At 42.7% G+C, this 22,317-nt stretch overlaps 1 protein-coding gene across 3 annotated transcripts; it reads left to right on the forward strand.

The window, feature by feature from the left end:
* The first annotated feature begins 321 nt into the window (after positions 1–321).
* On the forward strand, positions 322–20,908 carry ZNF711 (zinc finger protein 711). 3 transcript variants are annotated; one of them, XM_066182184.1, is made up of 10 exons: positions 322–408; positions 5,007–5,111; positions 5,899–6,429; positions 13,916–14,074; positions 14,884–15,030; positions 15,619–15,756; positions 16,882–16,929; positions 17,454–17,597; positions 18,057–18,226; positions 18,656–20,908. In XM_066182184.1, exons 2-10 carry the CDS (start codon positions 5,033–5,035, stop codon positions 19,232–19,234), a joined length of 1,995 nt encoding a protein of 664 aa, XP_066038281.1. In that variant the 5' UTR covers positions 322–408; positions 5,007–5,032; the 3' UTR covers positions 19,235–20,908. The 3 variants fall into 3 exon arrangements, with proteins under 3 accessions (XP_066038281.1, XP_066038279.1, XP_066038280.1); XM_066182182.1 differs by having other exon boundaries at positions 18,057–20,908; XM_066182183.1 differs by having other exon boundaries at positions 17,454–17,489; positions 18,057–20,908.
* Positions 20,909–22,317: the final 1,409 nt, after the last annotated feature.

Below are 22,317 nucleotides of genomic sequence, written 5' to 3' on the forward strand. Positions count from 1 at the left end.
TATTTACTTCTCCTGTTTACCCAGGTGGGTCGGGTTTTCACGCTGGTAAGAGACCCACAGAACTGAAACTGTTGGCCGAGCTATTTAAACGTTGCGTGTTTTATCCACTAGACGATTGCACCGTCCTTAGGGAGACGGGTGTGTGGGGGAACTCCCCTCACGGCGGCCCGGGCGGGAGCGGGGTCGCCCCGCGGTCCCCTCACGGCGCCGGGGGCGCGGGGGGGTCTGAGGGGGCGGCGGCGGCTGCGCCTGCTCGGCGCGCGGGGGCGCGCGTGACGTGCGGGGGGAGCGGAGCGGGGCCGCGCGCGCTCGCGGCCGCCGCCCGGCCCAGGCTGCGGGCGGAGCGGGCCCAGGCCCGGCCCGGCCCCGGCGCTTCCCGCGGGCCCGGCGCACCCCGGGCCTGCACAGGTGAGCCGGGGCACGGGCACGGGCACGGGCGCGGTGGAGCCGCGCAGGCCGCGCTCCGGCACCGCCGCCGCGGTCGCTGCGGGCCGCGGCCGTCCCTGGGCGGGCGGGCGGGCGAGCCCCGGCCGGGCCCGCCGGTGCCGCGCCGGGCGGGTAGTGCGGGCGGGCCCGGCGGCTGAGGGGCCGCGCGGGCGGGCAGAAAATGGCGGAACACAAGATGTCGGCCGGGCCGGCGGGGCGGGGAGGCCGCGGCTCGGGGCCCTGGGACGGCGTTATCCCGGCCGGGACCGGGTTATTCCCGCCGGGAACGGCGTTATCCCGGCGCTGTCCCCGGCTCCCGGCCCGCACCGCCGCGGGACACCCGCTCCTTTGTCCCCGCGCTCCCTCCGCCGCCTCCCCCCGCCCCGGCGGCACCGCGGGCGCGCCCGCGCCGGGCACGCGCGGGAGGGAGGGAGGGAAGGAGGGAAGGAGGGTGGGAAGCGCCGGGATGCGCCGGGAGCCGCTGGCGCCGGCGGGCACCGGCAGCCCCGGCCCTCGGGCACCGCCGGCCGGCTCTGCCCGTGGTTTTTCCCACGGGAAGTTTTATTGGTGCAACGCCTAGACGTAATTTTCTTTTCTGTTTATTATTTTGTATTAAGAGCCTTTTGCGCGTTTCAGGCGGCGAGACAAAATCTCGTTCGCTGGTTTTGTCTGTGGCGTTTTACATGGATGCAGGGTGTAAGTTGTCGTGGTGTTTCCTAGGTGGACCCAATAAAGGACTTTAAAATGGATATGCTGGGGTTTTTTTTATACCCGGTCCGTTCTCTGCCAAGGGTCTGTGTTAACCTGCACGTTTCTTTATTATTCTGGGTTTTCTAATTAAGATTTTTGTGCAAGCAGGACGTTTCTCACTGCTTTTCTGTCGGTTGCTGCATTAAAATTAGGGGCCGAAAAAATGAGAACCGTGTCATCAGGCGAGGATAATTTTTTGTTCTTCAACTTGAGTGTTAAGAAATTAAATGGTTACACAGCATCTGGTTCGTATTTTTCAACGGCGTAGAAGTTTATTTATTGTTCCATTGCTCTGTGGCTGAGCCTGGTCCTTTTGGTTTAATGCAAATGTGCATATGCATCTTGTGAATATCCAAAACACCAGCAGTGGATGATGTGGTGTTTTCCTTTGGAGCATGTAAACAAGATGTAAATAATTTAGAAAAAAATCCACTGTTCTAAAGGCGAGATTGAGGGCTGACCATACAATTGGGCTTCATGTGGAAATTCACCACCTGAACCTTCTGGGAATAAAAGTGTGTATAAACTGGGGAGATGCTTAACGTTTGCAAGACTACACGAAATGTATTCCTAAGGCTACATAAATAAAGAGCACGTATTTAAGCTGTAATTGCCATGTTGTAATTGGCGGTCTGTAGAAATGTTGTTTATGTTACACACATTTTAAATACAGCAACAATGCCTGGAAGCCAGCACAGGGATTGGGAGTTTCCTTGTCCCCCTGGGAGCACCAATGGCACCCTGTTTTTTCCTGGGAAGGGTAGAAGTGCTGAAGCATTGGTTGTTATCCCTCATCCTTAAAATGCTTTGCTGAAGATCTTTTGCATTTGACGTGTTTTCTTAAACTCTCTCTAAAACGGAAATACTCCTGGTTATTTTGGGATACTTTCTTTAGGAAGAGTAGGCTAAGAGCAGATCAGTGCGTATCCTGGGAACTTCGAGGTTTTCAGCTGAGTGTTGCTGTTAGGTATCCTTAGGTCACTCCAAACTGCCAACCATTACCCTCGATTTTAAAAAATGCCATGTGCCGAAGTAATTTACAGTTGTAGTCAGAGCGGTCAGATATCACTTCTTCTCTAAAATTCCTTGCTTGTCTCAGCTGATCCCCGTCTAAGGAAGAGTTTTGGCGTAAAGAACTGAAATGGATTGAAATGAACCTCTGGCTCATTAGAAAGAGAACTGTTACTTTTCAGAAAAGCAAAACCATTCCAGATAGAGACGTGTTTTAAAAATTTAGCCTTGAGACACTGCTCTGGGATCTCAGTGTAGGTTGCATGGAAGACTTCGTTTTGGGATGTGATAGTAATGTGTTCTTTCCTGAGCCAAGATAGCGTGCTGTAATTTAAAAAAAATCAATGAAAAATATAATGGAATATTAAAAAAATCGAAGTGAATATTTTATTGGCTCATGCTAAAGACATTTTCACTGTCCTCACATATCCAGCTGAGAAGGAGAGTTGAGAGGAAAAACTCGAGATGTTACAAGTTAGAGGAAGAGAGGAACAGATAAGTTTGAGATTGTGACAGGGTGTGGAATTGTGGCTTTATGCCTAATTTCTCCCTTTTCCAAAGCTGTAATTGGATCTGTCTGTGGTGGTGTGGGTGTGTTACACAGTGTACTACAGGAGGAAGCTGAGAAGAACCACAGTTAATCACTGCACTGCATTTTTTTGCTGTTCCCAATAACAAGATTTGCCTGCATATGTGATATGTGAAACTGCATCATCTGCACTGCTGCAGCCTGGGAGCAGAACCACCTGGTTTGGGGGCAGCCATGGGCCTTACCCAGGGTTAATTCTTCCAGCAGTAGCAGGAAGGGCCTTTCCTGCTCTTTAAGATCCCAAAGTTGATATAATTTTTTTTTTTTTTGTGATTGTGTGGTTGATTCAAGTCCATCCTTTGTCTGCAGTGAGGGTTTATGAGTACATTCTTCATGGGGTTGGTGCTGCTTCAGCAGGGTTGTTGCCTGAGTGTCATTGTCCATCTCTGATTTTAGGGGAAGTTTAAGGGATTGCTAGTGCCATCCCATAACTTTGGCTCTTTTTCTAGTCCTGTTAACTATCAGGAAAATACTCCTTTAGTGGGAATTTGCTTTCCCTGCAGAAATCTAAATTCAGATTACAGTCCTACTTTGTATTAAATTTTTCAATGTGCCACATACATAATATAGTTGTGCGTCTTATTATTTAATCTGAAAAGAAGTTGCTTATTGAGAAGAAAAAAAGTCTGGGATATTCTTCCTGTAATGTCAGATTGATGTAACTTCTCATATCCATTTACTCTGTAAAAACGATTCTCTGAATGTAAAGGCCGTGGTCAGGAAATATTAGATATTGCCTCAATTCTGAAATAGTTAAATGAGCTGTTTATGCTCCAGAGCTACGTTATATTTTGTACTAGCAAGAATTCATTAGTTTCAGGGAGAACTTGGGATGGCTGTGGCGATAATTTGGAAGTGATGGAGCATTGCATTGAGGTTCCGGAGCTGCTCTGTGATCCTTACAGTGCTGAAAGAATTTGATTTTGGAGTGGAATTGATTTAGTGAAATCCTTGCCAGGTTTCCTCTTGGATAATGTTTGCCTTTTTTTGTATTCTTGAATTCAAACCTCCCTGAGGCGGGTCAGTGGTTTTTCCTTGCCACTGCCATCATTGGGCACCTTTGCTGGAGGAGCTCAGGAGTTGTGGGAGATCCTGGCTCTTCCTGGGCCCCTTGATTCTGCCTTAGAGGTGTCTCAGATTTGGGGCACATTTTCCTGCAGCTTGGCTTGACCTCGGCTGTGTTGGTTCTTGAGGTAGGACTCACTCACTGTGGGGTTGTCAAGTGTGTTCTATCACAAAGTAATTGGAGTGTCCCTCATAGTTTAGATTTAGATGCAAAGATTTAGTGAATTCTTGTGGCGGGGTACTGGTGGTTTCTTCTATGAGATTCTGGGAGAGCAAAAACAAGGTTGGTGCTACAAGAAGAAGGCAGCATGCTTTGGAGACTTACCCTTGATTTGAACTCCCTGCTCCTCTCTGCCCCGCTCAGGTCACATAGTTCTGAGCTCTGATTCTGCACTCACTTCCCACAACTCCTAAAACTTCATTGCTCTGTGATGCTGTCACTTTTTCTGATTCTTTGATATGAGAGGGCAGGAAAGTACAAGATTTTAGTCTTGGGCAACAGAGATTGTTTTAGGCTTCAGCTTTTTCACCTGTGAAAGCCTTGAGCTCTTTCTGATCCTGTGGGTGGTTCTGTGGAGTCACTTTGGGTTGCAGCAAATTTCAAAATAATTCAGAATCCACACACTTCAGTTTTTGGTAGCAATGCTGGAATGCTGATTTTATCCTTCTCTCTTGTGTTTTATGGGAACATGGTCAAATGATACATGCTTTCTCCTGCTGTGGGAGTGACTGTGTAGCAGTACCTTGTCAAAGAGATTCAGTATCCCCAGTTAAATGTACACTTTACAATTTGTTTTGAAGGCTCTCATATATCCAAATTTTGAAAGAATTGGAAAAATTGACACTCCCAATACAATTCTCCACTTTCTTCATTGTAGCTCCACACATCCAGAATTGCCAGTCTTGATAATTAGCTAATGAGTCTGTACCAACAGGGGGAGAGCAGAGGCTGCTTTGTGCACAGTCGCTAATATTTATTGTTATGCTAAGGTCAAAAAGTATATGCCACAATAGTAAAGTGAATTGTGTGAAGTGTTGTTTATGGTTTTCTTGATTTTTTTAATAAATATTTCTCTGTGATTGTCAGTGTAACATCAATCCAGTGAAGCTGATCAACTACAAGAACACGGTTAAACATGAATTCTCATTTTTTGTTTTACTGCAGTTATTTGTGAATGAATTTGGCTGAATATGGATCCCGGTGGCGGAAGTCTTGGATTGCAAACACAGGAATCCAAAATGCCTCACACTATGATCATGCAAGATTTTGGTAAACTTTTTAACTATTAAAGATAATGTGTAAAATCCAGGAGATGATTTTCTCAGGTATTGGGAAGGACCATGTCTATACCAAGATATTTGCATTTGAATTGCAGCACTGAATAATGTTAATTATTTTTTTGATATTCTGATAAGAACCATTTTCTTGAGTGTTTTCAAGAGTAAAACCGCTGTTTGTGTGTTAAAATAGTTCACTGTGCATTTTTTGTTATCTCTGGAAAAGTAGTCAGCAAAAACGACTTGCCAGTCCAGTGTGGTAATGCAAAACAGGTTTCTGCTTCCAGCCATTCCTTATGATGTGGCAAGTTGTTGGAAATTTTACTGTAAATATTGCATAAAACTGAGTGTTTCTTTTTAACAAGGCCTGTGCAGTTCCAAGGATGAGTCCTTTTATTGTAACAGCAATTCATGGTTTGTTACCACACTTCCAGTATCACACAAGTATCCTGTGAAGGTTCATATTACTGCTGCAATGAAGTGTTTTCTAACTGGGAATTAAAAGAGACTGAATTGTAAACTGGCCTTTAGTTTTTAACAGATCATAAGTTTGGGACAAACTCCATGTTACGTCTTGGTGTGTTTTGTTTATCTTAACTTGTACAGAACAGGCTGCTTTGGACAGTGTTTATCTGGTGAAATAAAACGTGGATGTGGAGAAGTAACAGATATTTACATCTGTGTTTAACTTGTCTGTGTGATAACTCCATTCCTTAGATAGAGCAGTTGCTGGTGCAGTAATTGTAACATTTTTCTCCTGGTTCATGGTTGCTCCCTAGTGGCTGGAATGGCTGGCACTGCTCACATCGACGGAGACCACATTGTTGTGTCAGTCCCCGAAGCAGTCCTGGTTTCTGATGTGGTCACAGATGATGGGATAACCCTGGATCATGGCTTGGCAGCCGAGGTGGTGCAGGGGCCCGACATCATCACAGAAACGGACGTTGTCACCGAGGGTGTCATCGTTCCCGACTCCATGCTGGAGGCTGACGTTGCCATTGAGGAGGCTCTGGACACCAGTGACCACGTTCTGACTTCTGACCTGATCACAGAAACCGTGCGGGTCCCCGACCAGGTGTTTGTGGCAGACCTTGTCACGGGCCCTGAGGGACATATGGAGCACGTGGTGCAGGACGCAGTGGCCGGGGCCGACTCGCCCACCATGGTCTCGGAGGAGGTGCTGGTGACCAACTCGGATTCGGAAGCTGTCATCCAGGCAGCGGGGACTGTCCCTGGCTCCACGGTCACCATCAAAACCGAGGACGACGACGATGGCAAGAGCACATCTGAAGACTACCTGATGATATCTTGTAAGTCCACAGAGGTAGATGGAAGCAGGAGGGAGCTGAGCTGGAAGTGCTCTGGTGGGGAGAAGTTCCTGTAACTGAACTCTTGGAACGCTCAGGGAATAGGCTGGTGCCCAGTTAATTCCTGGTGTCTGGATTTGGGGGTTTTGATGAAAAACCACTGGTACAACAAGAATGAGAAGGACATCCGTGCTGCTGAGTGAGTGGGTGTGTATGTTTGTGTTTCTGAAACTAGATATCCAGGAATTTTAAGAAAAACTACTTGGAAAGTTAAATATTCCATTTATTTTGAATATACAACTTTTTTTCCGAAAAACAGCACAGGTATATTACAATGCTGTGTAGATTCATGTAAAAATAACATGTTGAGATTAATGAGGAGAATACTAAGAAATAGGTTTTTTTAAGATCTCAAACTTAAAGTTTTCTCAGTGTGTCCACAAATGTGGTTTGTTTAATGTATTAAAATTATAATAGGCATTTCGTTGTCCATTGTGCTGTTCTGGGCTGAACTTGGAAATAAGGGGTCATGCTCATTAATGGGTTGGCTCATTAACACATTCCAGTTCCTACACAGCATCCACCTCCAAATGATCCTGTTGACAGGTAGCTGAAGTTGGCTGCTGAAACAACCTTGAGTACTTTGTGTTTCTTCAGTGCTTACGTTATACCCAAGGTACCAGTTGTTGCTGCTACACAAATTCCATAAAATATATTCCAAGTAATATATTTTTTTTTACGTCTTCGGATGACTTATTGAAATGTGAGTAGGTCAAAACAGATTTTATGTTGTCAGAAGCAATATGTTTATAAAAAAATCAATGCCAAGTGTGTCAAAGTGTCAGTCTGTTCATAACAAGCTGCATTTATTAAAAATTTCATGACAGAGGACACCACTGATTTGTGATTATAATGATTTCCCTCTCATAGCATTTATGTTCCTTATGCAAAATATATTTTGATACCTGTTTTTGTTCAGTATACGATGAACAGCAATGATTTTTAAAGCTTTGCATCATTACTGTGTCATTAACAAAAGTAAAAAAGAGGTCTTTTTGAAAAAGGAACTTAGGAGCCTATAAAGCAAATTAGACCCACAACCAAAAAAAAAAACCTTGTGTGTTTTTGTAATTAAAGGAACACCATTTTTACAGTCAGTTGTTTAACTGAACAAATTCCTCCTTTCTGACAGAGTGCTAAGGATGAGTTTATTCTGTAACTGGCTATTTCCCTTGTCAGTGTAAGTACAGTCATCTTTGGGATTCCTTCTGAGAGAGATGAGTGATTGATGCTGATGATCCTGCACTTAGACCAGAGCATCTGAAGCTTTCAGTTACCTGATGGCCCCACTTGTGTCTGACACATTCCTGGTTTTGTCAGGTGCTCTCAAAGCTTGGCTTTCACAATGTTTCAAGGCCGTTTTGAGGCCTAGTTTTCAGCAAATTAAATTTTTATATACGTATAATTGTGATGTGCCTGAACAGTCACAGTTGGAACCTACATTATTCATCTAGGATTTTGTTTTAAGTAATCATTTAGATGAATTGAGGCAGTCGTAGAATCAGTTAGGCTGGGAAAGAGCTGTAGGATTAATGTGTGTAATTGTTCTTCCAGCACTGCCAGGGCCACCACTGGCCGTGTCCCCACGGGCCACATGCACTTGGCTTTTGAATCCCACCAAGAATGGGGACTCCTGCCCTGGGCAGCTGTGCCAGGCCTGTGCAGCCCTTTCCATGAGGGGACTTTTCCCAGTATCCAACTTGAACCTCCCCTGGCACAGCTCAAGGCTGTCCCCCTGTTCCCTGGGAGCAGAGCCCGACCCCCCGGCTGTCCCCCCCCTGCAGAGCCACAAGGTGCCCCCTGAGCCTCCTTTTCTCAAGGCTGACCCCTTTCCCAGCTCCCTCAGCTGCTCCTGGTGCTCCAGCCCCTTCCCAGCTCTGTTCCCTTCCTTGGACACGCTCCAGCCCCGCAGTGTTCCACTTGTCATGATGGTCCCAGAGCAGCACCAGCACTGGAGGTGCTCCAGCACTGCCAGCACAGGGGACAGCACTGCTCTGATGCCCCTGGACACCATTCCTGATCCAAGACAGGTGCCAGTGGCCTTTTGCCCACCTGGGTTGGTGTCCAGCCACTGTCACCAGCACCCCCAGGGCCTTTCCCAGCTCCCCAGCCCCTCTGCCCCAACCTGGAGCTTTCCATGGGATTGTTGTGACGCCAGGGCAGGACCTGGGACTTGTGAACCCCCACAGTGGCCTCAGCCCAAGGATCCAGCCTGTCCAGACTCCCCTGCAGAGCTTCCCACCTGCAGCATCAACACTTCCCCAGCTCAGTGTCATGTGCTAAGCTGATCCCTTCATCTGGATCACTGATAAAGATCTTTGAGCTCTGTTGTGTTTCCTAAGTTTTGAGCCTGTGTTGTGCTGGGGATGCCAGCCTGACCCCACAGAGTGTCTGCTATTGTGTTTTTGTTAGTGGAGATGAATCATTCTTGTGCAGTTATTTTTTTTTATTGTTCAAATATTACTCTTGAATTTTTTGTTTATGGAGATAATGTGTTGTGTAGAATAGACAAAGACATCAGTTTATCAACCAGGTCAAAACCTGTTATTTACTTACATGTATTCAATTGTCAAATGCTGTCAATATTGTAGAAAGTGAAGTATTTCATTTGGGGTATATGTAGAGGACTGTTGAACTGTTTTTATAACTTAGATCACACCTAAGTGATACTTCTAAGGAGTTTCAAAATACTTAGTTGTCTTTTAATGAAATTTAGCATCTAAAATGAGGAGACTTTACATAAGATGCCAGATATGCCCTTAGGGAATACCACAAGTTGTTCTGTGGAACACGTGGGAACTACCAAAATACGACATTTTAGGGTATGGAACTGACTGTGGAGTTCTAATTTCCCTAACTCTTGTTGGAAGTTACAGCTTAAATGGTAGAACCACAGAATGGATTGGGTTGGAAGGGACTTGACTGAAAGGTGATTTTTCACCATTTTGAGGTGACATTCCCATGTGGATACTTTATACGCTTGTGGTAATTACATTTTCTGTGTAAATACCATTTGGACAATAGTAAGTTCATCTTGATATTTGTGTGACTATCTGTGTATGGTTTTGTGATTGGGAATTTTTACTGGAAGATTATCACCACTCTGCAGATAAATTCAGCTTTATCATACCACCTTTATGAGTGTAGGACTTAAAACATCTACTTTTGATACGTTCACAACACGAATACCACGGGGTGTTCATGGTTCTTGGCTTTAAACCGTCGGAACACCTTGATAGAAAGGAACAGAATCCCAAATGCAGTGGTGGGCCCCTGACCCCAGCCCTTGTCAGAGTGAGATGGAGCTGGTGAGCAGCGCATGCCGTGCTGCAGGGGCAGTGGGCAGTGGAGCTGAAGCCTCCCCTCTTTTGTTTTTCAGGTTTGCGATATTCAGACCCACAGCGGGTTGCCAGCCCCCGCTCCGCGTGCCGGCCCCATGCACTATTCTGGTGACCTCAAAGCCACCTCTGACCCACACTGGAGCTGGCCCGGGGGTAAGGTACTGTGCCACCAACACCTCCTTTTTAGTGTCTTACACTGTTGCCTCATTTGCTAAACATTTTAGGATTCCTACTCCTCTATTTGAACCTATGGGACTTAAGTAGCTCAGACATTAGAAAAACACGGAGAATTGTCAAAGCGTGGGACTTAGCTTGCCCTCGTGTTGCTCCTCTGGTGGCTGTGGTATCACCAGCATAGTGCATGTGAGGCATCACATGGATTGGGAGCTGGCAATCCACGGTGAATCTGGACATCACACACCTGAAAACAGCCCAGCCAGGTAAGTTTAACACTGGGAGCGTGCTGAGTTTTCCTTTAAAGCTTGTTCACTCAGGAGGATTCAGCATCTATTTATGGAGGTTCTCTGTTGTGTTTTCTCAGTTTATTTTAAGGGTCCAGATAATAACATGTAGTGCTTCTGGTGGGTGAGTCAGAGCTGGAAGACACTTTGATATTCCGTTGACAGAAAGGAAGCAAGCATTCCCTGTTCCCCTGAGCTGTCCCTGGGAAAAGCAGCAGGGGATTTAGCACTGATGGGTTAGCAGTGATTGAAGGCATCTTAGACAACAGAATATTTTCATCAGCTGTTCTAAAAAACAATAATATTTTAGAATGTGACAAAGGTTACTTGTCCTGCTGTGTTGTTTTTCTCTTATCTAAATCTGTTTAAAAGGTAGATGGAAGCCATGAGATGTACTTCAGATAAGACAGGACTTTAAGCAAAGGCAGTTGCCAATTCTGTGTGTTTTGTTACATTTGAAACAAAAAGTAACATCTTACAGATAACAGTCTATATTGATGCCATTTTCTCAGCCCAGATGATACTTTCTAAATTTTGCTGTATTACACGTTTGTTTTTTTCAAAAAGTGATCCCAGAGGTCCTGGATACACAAACTTCCTGATTGGTTTCCATTTTTTTAGTTTAAATTTTGAAGACCAATTTTTTTTTTTTTTTTGTAGAATACACAGGATGGTTAATGGTGTAGAAGTAACCACAAATGTTAAAAATACTGTTTTAAGTATAATACTGTTCTAAGTTTGCCCCTCTAAAACAGGACTCCCTGTTTTTAAAGGATATTGAAGATTTGGGAGCTTTACAGGCAGTATTAAAACACAGTATGCGAGTGTACATGCTATATTTGTGTTTTGGGGTTCTCTTTTGATGAAAACATTCTTTAAAAAATTGGAAAATTCCCCATTTTTTTCCTTCATGTACTGTTTATTGCATTGCAGTCGATGTAACTATCTAAAATTATTTCACCAGCCCCATAGTGGTGCACAGTCACTGTTGCATAGTATTAGTTAGATGGTTGGAAATTTTTCCGTGAGGAAAACTTCCTGTCATGCATGTGGTAACTCCTCTGTTCAGCAGGAAGTTGCTATTGTTGAATAACTTCCCGGGACAGAAGTACTTATTTCTGTTAAACTGGTAACCTGTTATGTTTACATGAGCATAGAAAAATGTATATATGTTATGTATATATGAGTTCAGAAAAAACTGGTGTTGCCTGAGTCGCAGATTTGAAAAGAATTTTATTACCACCTCGCAATTCTAAACTGGCAGGGTTTGTAAGCTTTGAAATACTCTTTTTGGCAGTCGTAGAGTTGGGTATATAATCCCTCCTTGTACTGGGAATTGCCTCCAGTCCTTCCAACACTCACATATGTAGTGGGAATGGTCATTGTATTAAATTAAACTTATATTTATCATTTTCCAGAACAGGCATAAGAAACTTTTATAAACATTAAAAGCCTTGAAGGAAAAATAAAAAGTCTTCAATAAATTCATGCTTAGTAAATGTATGGAAATACTTACTCCAAGATAAGGGAATTTCAGCATCTCTGGTTTCCTCTCTTCTGACAACTCCGTTTTGGCAGCATTTAAAAATGTCAATTAGCAGGTGCAGTAACACTCCCACAGTGGGTATAAAGGGGTTTAATGACCTGGTGCTGGGAAAGTCAAGTGTCAGAGGAATATTGCAGGTTCTCTGTTGTGGCTGTCTCAGTGTTTGTGCTCCGACTGTTCCCGGTGTCCTGCCAGCTCACACAAACACGAGGCAGCATGTCAGACTCTCACTCATTGAGGTGTTGATGTTCCTGGCATTGATTTCAGTGGGGATTTAGAAAGTTTTTTTAATTTAAAAAACCAGAAACTCTCTTCCTGAGTAAATTTTTATCCCGATCCATGTTTGATACTTTTTCAGCCGTGGAATTAATCTGTTAGTTACCAAAAAACATGCCAAACCCCACCAAACAGCTAAACCAGCATTTTTAAAATGTTTTCCATAGATGTTTCAGGTTATAGAGCCTGGTGCTGATAACCAGGTTGTGGGATCAATCCCCGTATGGATCATTCACTTAAGAGTTGGACTTCATGATCCTTTTGGGTCCCTTCCAAGTCAGAATATTAGTTTCATCAAAGTACAGACTTCCCAGATGTTCTAAAACAAAACCAAATATTTACTTGTACTTACCTACATTTTATCCAGTTCTGTCCTCAGTAACTTCTGTACTCACCTGGTACAGTCCAAGATTTGTGAATAGAAATGAGGTTTCCCAGTGCTTTGAGCTGGCTATGTGTCTGTGGAATGCTGTCCATGAATGGGAAGAGCTTAGTTTGGGATTGCTGGGGTGGATTCCCACTCCCCTGCTGCCAGAGAGGCACCTTCTCCTTCCCACCTCTGTGACTGCTCCGAGCTTTAAAGGCTTAAAGTGACTCCAGTTTAGCCCAGTGCTCCAGGGGGTTAAAACAGCTCTTGGGAGCAACCACCAGTGCCCTGGGAGCAGGAAACTGGGAGGGGATAAGGGACCACTGCTGCCATCCCAGGTAAGCCAGCTTTTCCCAGGGATCAGAGCCTTGGCATCCCCATGGCATCAGGAAGCTCTGCCGTCACCTCAGTGTTCATTTTAGGGAGTTTTTCTTTGTTTAGTGCACACGTTTTAACATTTTAATGTTATGTGTGTGGTAAGACGCTGTTTCCCTGGAATGTATTTCATTCAGATTTTGTCTACATTTTGTGGGATTCTCCTCTATTTAGAGGACTTCAGTGGGTGTTCAGCACTGCACAGGTTTGTGTTGACCATCTGCACAGGAGCTAAATTTGTCCTTGTAGAGAAGCGTGTCAGTACAAGTGTCAGAGAGATGCTGACTTCAGTCCCCTCTGTGCTGGCAATTTAAGGTGTATCTGTGGTCATCTCTCTGAATGCCCTTTATACCAAAATATGTTAATTTTAATAGTTTGGATGGGGTTTTTTTCTTAGAAATTAAATGAACGTTGTGAATGTATAAAGCAAATAATCAGCAAGTGAGTTGTGTAAAGAAGGAGAGGTTTATTGGGTTTATGGTCACTGCATCTGCTAATCAGCTGTATATCATGCATTAATCTTCATTAATTCATACGTTTTCAAGTGGTAAAGTGGATAAAATCACAATTTCTTTTAGGGAGAAGATACAGTCAGATTTTTGATGCACACTTCTTTAGCTGGGAATATACTTCAAGTCATCACACTTCACAAGAGTTTCAGCCACTGAATTTTAGTCTCTATGCCTCAGAGTGAAACTTTTGAGAACTCTTAGACTGTAACAGGCAATTCTGGGTTAATTTTTAACGCTTTTGTATAGATGTTTAATTATTAATAAATTTTTGCTTTCTAAGAGTAATAGTTTCAGTTACCTCATTCCCTTTGATGACCAGCTCCCTCTTGTGTACTTCATTCTGTGATTCCTGCTGTTTTTCCTGAGTTGCAATAAAATACTGAACTTCTGGGACCTCTTTTAAGTTTCTTAAGATGAGTTGCTTTTAAGGGCCACTTAGGAATACAGACCTTCCCTGTGCATGGGGAAAATAGTGGAGAAAATCATGCTACTGATTATATTAACTTCTAAAACTGTGTTTGAACCTCATAATTATTCTCTTCTCTTTGCAGTGGATGATGTTGGAGAGAAATTGGACCATATAGGAAGCACTCCCTTGAAGATCAGTACTGAGGTGGCAAATGATGATGTTGCTAAAGATGATGGCTTTGGTTCAGAAGTTATCAAAGTCTACATATTTAAAGCTGAAGCTGAAGATGATGTTGAAATAGGTACCTTGAAATCCTATTTATTCTTTCACTAGTGTGAAGTGTTTCAGGGGCTTTCTGTTTGTTCTTCTTTCCATGTAATCCAGTGACTGGAGTGTTTTGTAGTAAGAGACATTTGCGGAGGCTGCCCAGATGCAGCAAATGCTGTCTGTGGATTAGTCTGGAGTTCTTTTTTGATTTGCAGGGCTATTTTCAGGCAGCCAAAACCCAAATGTAGAAGTGGCTGTGTGTCTGCAGCTGTTTTTTCAACTGCTGCTTTTCTGTGACTTTGCAAAACACAAGTATGTCAGCACAGCAGAGTCTCTGGAGTGGATCCCTTTTGTTGGTGGGAGCCTTAGGTGGCCTTTGCAGAGAGAGGGGAGGATTTCTGGGGCTGCAGGTGAACCAAGGGACTCAGAATGCTCTGCAGTTCCCTTTCCCCATGGATAGACCAGCACTCCCCGTGCTCTGAGGGGATGCACTACTCCCCTGTGTCTGTTCCTGAAAAAGCAGAATCCCGCTCTTGGTTGTTCTTAGAGCTGAAACCTCTGGATCATTCCCAGGCTCTATTTGTAACCCTATTCCTAAAATACAGTTTGTTCTTCTAAGAATGGGCTGTCTGTCTCCAGGGACAGAAGGGACAGACTGCTCATGCAGCAGCAAGGAAAATGAAAATCTCTGATGGCTGAGAAGGAATTCCCAGCAGGGGTGTTCTCTGTGCTGCTCTCAGGGAGGTGGTCCCAGCAAGTCAAAAAAATACCTGGATGTGAAATTAATCTTACCAGTGGCTTTGTTCACATTGACTTAATGTGTGTAACTTCTTTTTGTTCAAGGTGGGACGGAAATTGTCACCGAGAGTGACTTCCACAATGGCCATTCTGTAGCTGGAGTCATTGAACAAGGAGGTGTTGGGAGAATGCAGCGAGAAAAAATGGTTTACATGGCTGTTAAGGACTCTTCTCAAGAAGATGAAGATATTAGTAAGCATAATAAGAAACATTTTTGTTTCTCATGCTGTTTGTGCACCCATATAACCATCATTCTCAAGGACATTTGTAGTGGTGTGTACAGACATTTTTAATTTTTTTCTGAAAGATTCTTCAGTCTGAAGTAGTAGAAAACTATGCTTCCCTAAAAATAAAAAGCAGGCTATAATTATTTTAAAGTGATGTGGATAATGCACTTTGTGCATACTGTGTGCAATCATTTCATTATTTATATTAAATTTAACATGTCCCTGGATGAAGTTAATGAGGTTAGTCAAATTTCTTATTTTTCTATTTTCCTACTGTGAATTAAGCAGTTTTCTGACAAAGTGGCAAATGTCATCAGTTGCAAGTTCCTGAGTTTGTGTATTGGAAACATTGTGGACTATTTTTTTTTATTAGTATTTATTGATACGTGTTTTCTCTCTTTAAGGAATGTCTGAATAAGTAATGATCCCCTAAATGCCAAAGGAAGAAAATAAATTTATAATTAGTATCAAGCAGGGAGAGAGCAAATTAAATGAAGGAAAAGTTAGGACAGGCAGAACAAAATTAAAGATTCATTCTTCTCCCTTCATCCAGGCTGTGCTGAAATAGCAGATGAAGTTTATATGGAAGTTATTGTAGGGGAAGAAGAAGCCACATCCCTTCCAGACACCCAGCTTGAGGACTCTGGCGTGAATAAAACCTTTGTCCCTGTTGCTTGGGCTGCTGCTTACGGTAGGAACCTGTACTGCTTTCCTGAAAATCCCTGCCATTATTTCCTCTATCATCCAGCTGCCAGCATCTCTGGGATGACCTCACCTTGTTTTTGGGGTTTGAAAACAGCTCCTGACCTCTGCCATCCAGTGATTTCTGTGTGTTGAGTTTCATGGAGTAGAAAGGAAAGCTTGCTAGGAGAAGTTCGGTTTTGTTTCAGATCCCAGCTCAGATGTACAGAGTATGTGGGGTTTGATGCTTAATGTTGAAGATCTTAAACAACAAGAACACCCTTAAGTATTTTATTTTACATTAGTAGGAGGAAGGGGGAAATAGGGAATAGTAGGAATAAACGTGTAAATATGTTCCTAATAATTTCAGTCTGTATACATGTTTTGAGCCTGTTAGTCCTTCAGGTGAGAAACAAACAAGTGATTTGTTTTCAAATAGTGGAAATGTCTTAGAATATATTGTAAATTCTGTCTGTTCTTTTGTATAATTTCCTTGGATTTTGGTGTGTTAAATGTTTTTTAAAAGGGTATCAAGTTATCTGTAGTCTCTGTTACAATTAATTAAGCAAGTTAGTGAAAATTCCTTGGTGTGGTAATGAGAGCCCAACAGTTGGGCTGGTAAAGTGCTTCAGAACTGCAGAGCTTTTGCACATAGCAGAAAATGCTTCCAGTGCAAAATGAGGAATGTGCTCCTGAGGTATTCCTTGTGCATCTCCAAAACTTCATTGTGCTGAGAGGCTGATGAGGGCCAAGTCCTCTGCCTGCTTCTACTCCAGACAGACAATGTGCTTCCATCTCAGGAGCAAAGTGTGCATTTCAGATGACCTCTGCATTGCAATCTGAGGGGATAGATGAGTTTAAAGTTTGCAGAAACAAGCATATTAATAGTGAAAAGCAGGAGAGCCAGCAGGGTAAGCGTGCAAACACAGATGGGGTGGATATTAACTCCTCCCAAAGATGGGTTTTTGTCTCCTGAGGCTCATGATCACACAACACCAGGCTGCACATCTCCACTTGGATGGTGTTAACCTGTTATTTATTAGCTAAGTTAGTTTTCTCTCATTATCAGGCTTTCAAAAGCAGCATCTTTAAAAAGAATATTATTTTATAATGACTAAAATACCATTTTCTGCAGGAGATGAAAGAAGGCTTCCCCGAAGATACGAAGATGGTCAAGCGGCAGGTGAGAACTTTTAACAGCATTGAAACTAAAACTGTCTTTGAAAAAATAGACATTTCTGTGTCAGTGCTCCTAATCAGAGATGCAAAGAATGAGCCATAAATTAGATATTGAAGGACTCCACAGTCGTTCTCTACTGTTTTGGATGAAAACAATTCTAGATATCTGTAGGCCTTTGGGGTGGGGGGGGGAGGGGCGGAAGTTGGGAGGCACTGCCAAGCTTTTAATGAAGTTTTGCAGACAGAAAAGATATAATGCAGTTGTTAAGAAGTAAAAAAAAGTTAAATAAAAATCAAGATATATATGTAGAAATTATTCGGTGTTTAAACAATCATACCCTTGACTTTAGCCAGGAAAGATAGATAGTGGTTCCTGTTAGCACACTTCTTTTTAATGTATGTTGGTAGTAGAGGAATGGGCAATGCTTGTTTTTAAAAAGTAGATAATGCTGCTGTGCAATTCCAGTCATCAGTCCCCAAGAAACAAGTTGTTTAAGGTTTTTTATGGTGTCTAATTTTTGTTTCTAGGAAATAACTTGGATACACGATTAGAAAACAAAAACGGTAATGCAACACAGTACCTGCAGATTTGTGATAGCATTAGCACTAATAGAGTGCTCAAACAAAAAACCAAGAAAAGGAGGAGAGGAGAGGCCAGGCAATGGCAAACAGGTAAACACTGGATGGTTACGGTATTGTCATGGAGTGCCACTTACTCCTGTCCTATTCCTTTTCTCTTTTTTAAGCTGATGCAGAATTAAGCTATAAATGATGATTTGCGTATTTCCTGTGTCCTTCCCCCCTCCAGTTCTGTGCCTAGAAAATGTCATATTTTGCTATTCAGAGTCAGTACACTCAGGGCTGATGCAATTCATTGGAATGTTGCAAGCTATTAAAAAGTACCCATGACTATATTCAGTGCACATGTGATACTACTGATCTGTTCGAGCAGTTTCTAAAACAGAACTATATAAACTATAGGTGCTGTGGATGGGGTTTTTTTAAACTACTGAGCCACTCTCTCTGCTGCAAGTGTAAGTGCATGAATCTGAACAGCACTTGGCTGATTTAAAACTTCTTAATCAGTAAATGTGTTTCCTTCATAACTTGTTTTTGTTTGTTCAAAAACAGCTGTTATAATAGGTCCTGATGGACAGCCCTTAACAGTTTACCCTTGTCATATTTGTGGGAAAAAATTTAAATCCAGAGGATTCTTGAAAAGGCATATGAAGAACCATCCCGATCATATGATCAAGAAGAAGTACCAGTGTACAGACTGTGACTTTACAACTAACAAAAAAGTAAGTTTCCACAATCATCTGGAAAGCCATAAACTTATAAATAAAGTTGATAAAACGCACGAGTTTACAGAGTACACGAGAAGATACAGAGAGGCGAGCCCGTTGAGTTCCAATAAACTCATCCTGAGGGACAAGGAGCCCAAGCTCCACAAGTGCAAATATTGTGACTATGAGACTGCAGAGCAGGGGCTGCTCAACAGGCACCTGCTGGCAGTCCATAGCAAGAACTTCCCTCATGTGTGCGTGGAGTGCGGGAAGGGCTTCCGCCATCCCTCGGAGCTGAAAAAGCACATGAGGACCCACACGGGGGAAAAGCCATACCAGTGTCAGCACTGTGTGTTCAGGTGTGCTGACCAGTCCAACCTGAAAACTCACATTAAAACCAAACACGGCACCGACCTGCCCTTTAAATGTGAGCACTGTCCCCAGGCCTTCGCCGACGAGAAGGAGCTGCAGCAGCACACTGAGCTCTTCCAAGGGCATAAGACTCACCAGTGTCCCCACTGTGACCACAAGAGCACCAACTCCAGTGACCTGAAGCGACACATCATTTCAGTGCACACCAAGGATTTTCCCCACAAGTGTGAGGTGTGTGAGAAAGGCTTCCACCGGCCCTCGGAGCTCAAAAAGCATAGCGAGACCCATAAAGGGAAAAAGATCCACCAGTGTAGGCACTGTGACTTCAAAACCTCCGATCCTTTTGTGCTCAGTGGGCACATCCTCTCCGTTCACACCAAGGACCTGCCTTTTAAATGCAAAAGGTGTAAAAGGGGCTTCAGGCAGCAGAACGAACTGAAGAAGCACATGAAGACCCACAGTGGCAGGAAGGTGTACCAGTGCCAGTACTGTGAGTACAGCACCACAGACGCGTCGGGCTTTAAGCGCCACGTCATCTCCATCCACACCAAAGACTACCCCCACAGGTGTGAGTACTGCAAAAAGGGCTTTCGCAGGCCCTCCGAGAAAAATCAGCACATAATGAGGCACCACAAAGAGGCCATAATGTGATAGGTGAGCTCCAGAAGGAAGTGGTGTAGAAACTGTGATATGCTAATTGGGGAAAAAAATAAATCTCACGAACTGTTTCTCCTGGTTTCAAAGCTTGATATTAAACCATAACTTTACATTCTTTGTATTAAAAGTCTTAAAAAAGTATTAGGGTTGGCAGGGGATCTCATAGCCCTATGATGGTTGCTGATCAGAACCTAAAGAGCACTAGAGAATGCAGAGGATGGATGAATGTCTTAAATTTGCAGACGGATGGATGAATGTCTCCAAGTGAACAGTATTTGCCATTGCTGAGTCTAGAGGACAGGGCAGAGCTGATTGTGTGACCCATTCTGTCAGTCCCAACGTGTGTCTCCAGTGTGGAAGCAGATTCCTGGTGGGGTGAGCTACAGAGGGTTTGCAAAGGAGCCCACTCTTCACTTCTTGTGCAGTTTGGAACGGGGAGTTTTAGTCAGACACTTCATCAACAACATTTTCAATTGTGCCTAGAAGCTGAATTCCAGAACTGGCAAAATTTGGGGAAGGGGGTGTCCCTTGTTTGGTTTGGGTTTTTTTAAAACATTTCATAGGGAAACTTTTTGGTTTCCTTTACTAGTTTAGGTCCAAGAAGCAATTTTTTTTACTGGTTTTCAAAGCTGCTAACCTATTTTATTGCAGGATATGATGTTTAAAATAGAGCATTATGTTATGGTCTCAGAGGTGGTGTTCTGGTGCTAGGGTTAAAGATGTATATGTGTATAATTTCCCTTTTTTATCTGAAATTACAGCTGAATGTTGTTCAGTATGGCACATATAACAAAATTAACTTTGAATTTGACTTTTTTTTAAAAGGATAAAAATGGATGCAGCTCACAGTGTTGTGACTCAACACTAAATTTTTTTCTTTGCTACTTTAAAGTCTTCTCTAAAAAGAATATTAAAAACAGTTGAAAACTGTAGGGGTTTTTTAATTAAAATTCAAAGTACTTAGAGGTTCTTTAGGGCAGTATTCTTAACAGGTATGACAGTTACTGTCCTACCTCCTAATAAGAAATTTTCCATATAGACATAAAATTGCACCTTTTGATCGATTCTTTTAAAAAAAGATCTATACCATGCTATAAACATGCATTTTCAATCTGTAAGAAAGTATATATGCAGTATTTAACCAGAGAAATCTGCTGCCACAAGAGTTTGGAGGTGGATCTTGAGTTTACAGTGTATACATTTAAAATATGCATCCCTTTAAAAATGCTTTGTGTTAGCATGCTGCAAATCCAATGGCGCTTATATAACGAGCTGGTCTAGGGCTATTTAATGAAAAACCTGGTCATAAATGTTATGCATATAATGTGTATTTTTTACTTTTTTTAGTTGCTTCATGTTTGCACACAGCTGTTCACATGAGAAATTGTAACTTCATGCTATATTGTGGCTTTGTGTTCCAGATAATGTTCATATTTTGTTTTTGCACCAGATGAGAATCAGTTCCTTGAGAAAAAATTTTTTTTTATATTTCTAAACTTCAGAAAGTTAAAATTTGGGAAATCTCTTAGACAAATAAGTGTTTTATGTGGCTGTAAAAAATGATGTACACGCTGTAAAATAAGATTGTCACTGTTCTGTGGGATTATTATTTCTAAATGTGTTACTCATCGTAACGGGCATACAATAAAATGCATCTCTTGCACTCCAGATTTTTTGGAGTTTCCTTTTCATTTATGGAGTTTAGGAAAGTCCTAGTCTCTGTAAATTTGCCTGGTATTTTTAATTGCATTATTCAATAATTAATGTGTAATGAAATTTCAAGTAAACAGGTTACTGCAGGTCTATTTATCAGACTGTTGAGGAGAGAACATTGGTATGATTTAACCCTTTAGACTTACAGGTAATGTACTTGTGTTTGTTTTGCTTATTTGTAAAATAATTATCAAATGTGATACTGACATTCCTTTGAAATTTTTTTTTTCCTTTAAGAGAACAAAAAACTTCTCACATATTTTGGGAAAACCCAGGTAGGTTTTTGTCTTTTTACTATGGAATAGAACAGCTTGCAGAATGAAACGCTAAAAACACTGCTATCCTAAACTACCTCTCTTTTTAGAATACTTGAATTACAGCACCAGTAACAGATTAAAAAGCTGAAGAAGAACATGTGCTATTAAATGAACCCTTCACTGAGGAAGGGTTTTGAGCCACTGAACTCATAGGTTTTGCACAAAGAGCAGAAATTAAGCAGACAGAAATGAATTCGTCTGGGTTTTGTTGCTGCTTTTCCCTGCATGCTGAGCAGTCAGAAGGGAAAAAATCTTAGTGATTTAAAGCTGTGGATTTCTGACAATGTCAGTGCTTTGTTCCTGAATGTTATGTTGAATACATGGACTGAAGGAGTTTCTTCATAGCCTGAAGATGATCCCTGACTCTGCCCATGGCTGTGCTGGCTCATTTTTCCACCCTACAGACGGACCAAATAAACAGGTAGTTATTTTTCTGTATCAAAGCAGGAGGTCAGTTGCTGTTCTTGACAAGATTTTAGTGTGAAGTGGTGTTTTAAATCTGAAATGCAAAGATAAAATGCCACCTGAATCCTCAGCAGTTTGAAGGACAATTCCCAAATCCTTCTCAGTGCCCTTTCCCAGTTAATATTTGAGAGCTGTGACAGGTATGGGGTGCTTGAGCAAGCAGAACCTCCCAAAGGTGTGCAGGGCTTGCTCTGAAATGTCAGCTCTGGTGCATCCTTTTACTGGGGTGACAGGTGCAGTTAAAAGTGACTCATATCCTGATCATCAGCTGTGTTTTTTTTTCCTCAGGTTTCAGCTGCCCACAATTAAAGGTAATAAATCAGAGTGAAAACACGGAAGAGTTGCAGCAGAACTCTGAAGGTGAGGTACTGGGTGTGGGCTGGTGGCTGCTGGAGTTGTCAGGGACTTCCCAGCCAGGGCTCTCCTTGGCTTTTATTTTGCAGCTGGGGCAGAGAAACTTCAATACTGCAGAAAGGTCAGTCAGACCAAAAAAGACAGTTTTCTCCTTTTAAGTGCTAAACAAGACTCTGCATTCTGGCAGATAAAGACAGGGCAGAATGTATATTGTTTTGGATTATATAA

The sequence above is a fragment of the Chamaea fasciata genome, unplaced genomic scaffold (genome assembly GCF_029207755.1).
Source record: "Chamaea fasciata isolate MVZ Bird 193981 ecotype frontalis unplaced genomic scaffold, bChaFas1.0.hap1 SCAF_4, whole genome shotgun sequence".
Lineage (NCBI taxonomy): Eukaryota > Metazoa > Chordata > Aves > Passeriformes > Sylviidae > Chamaea > Chamaea fasciata.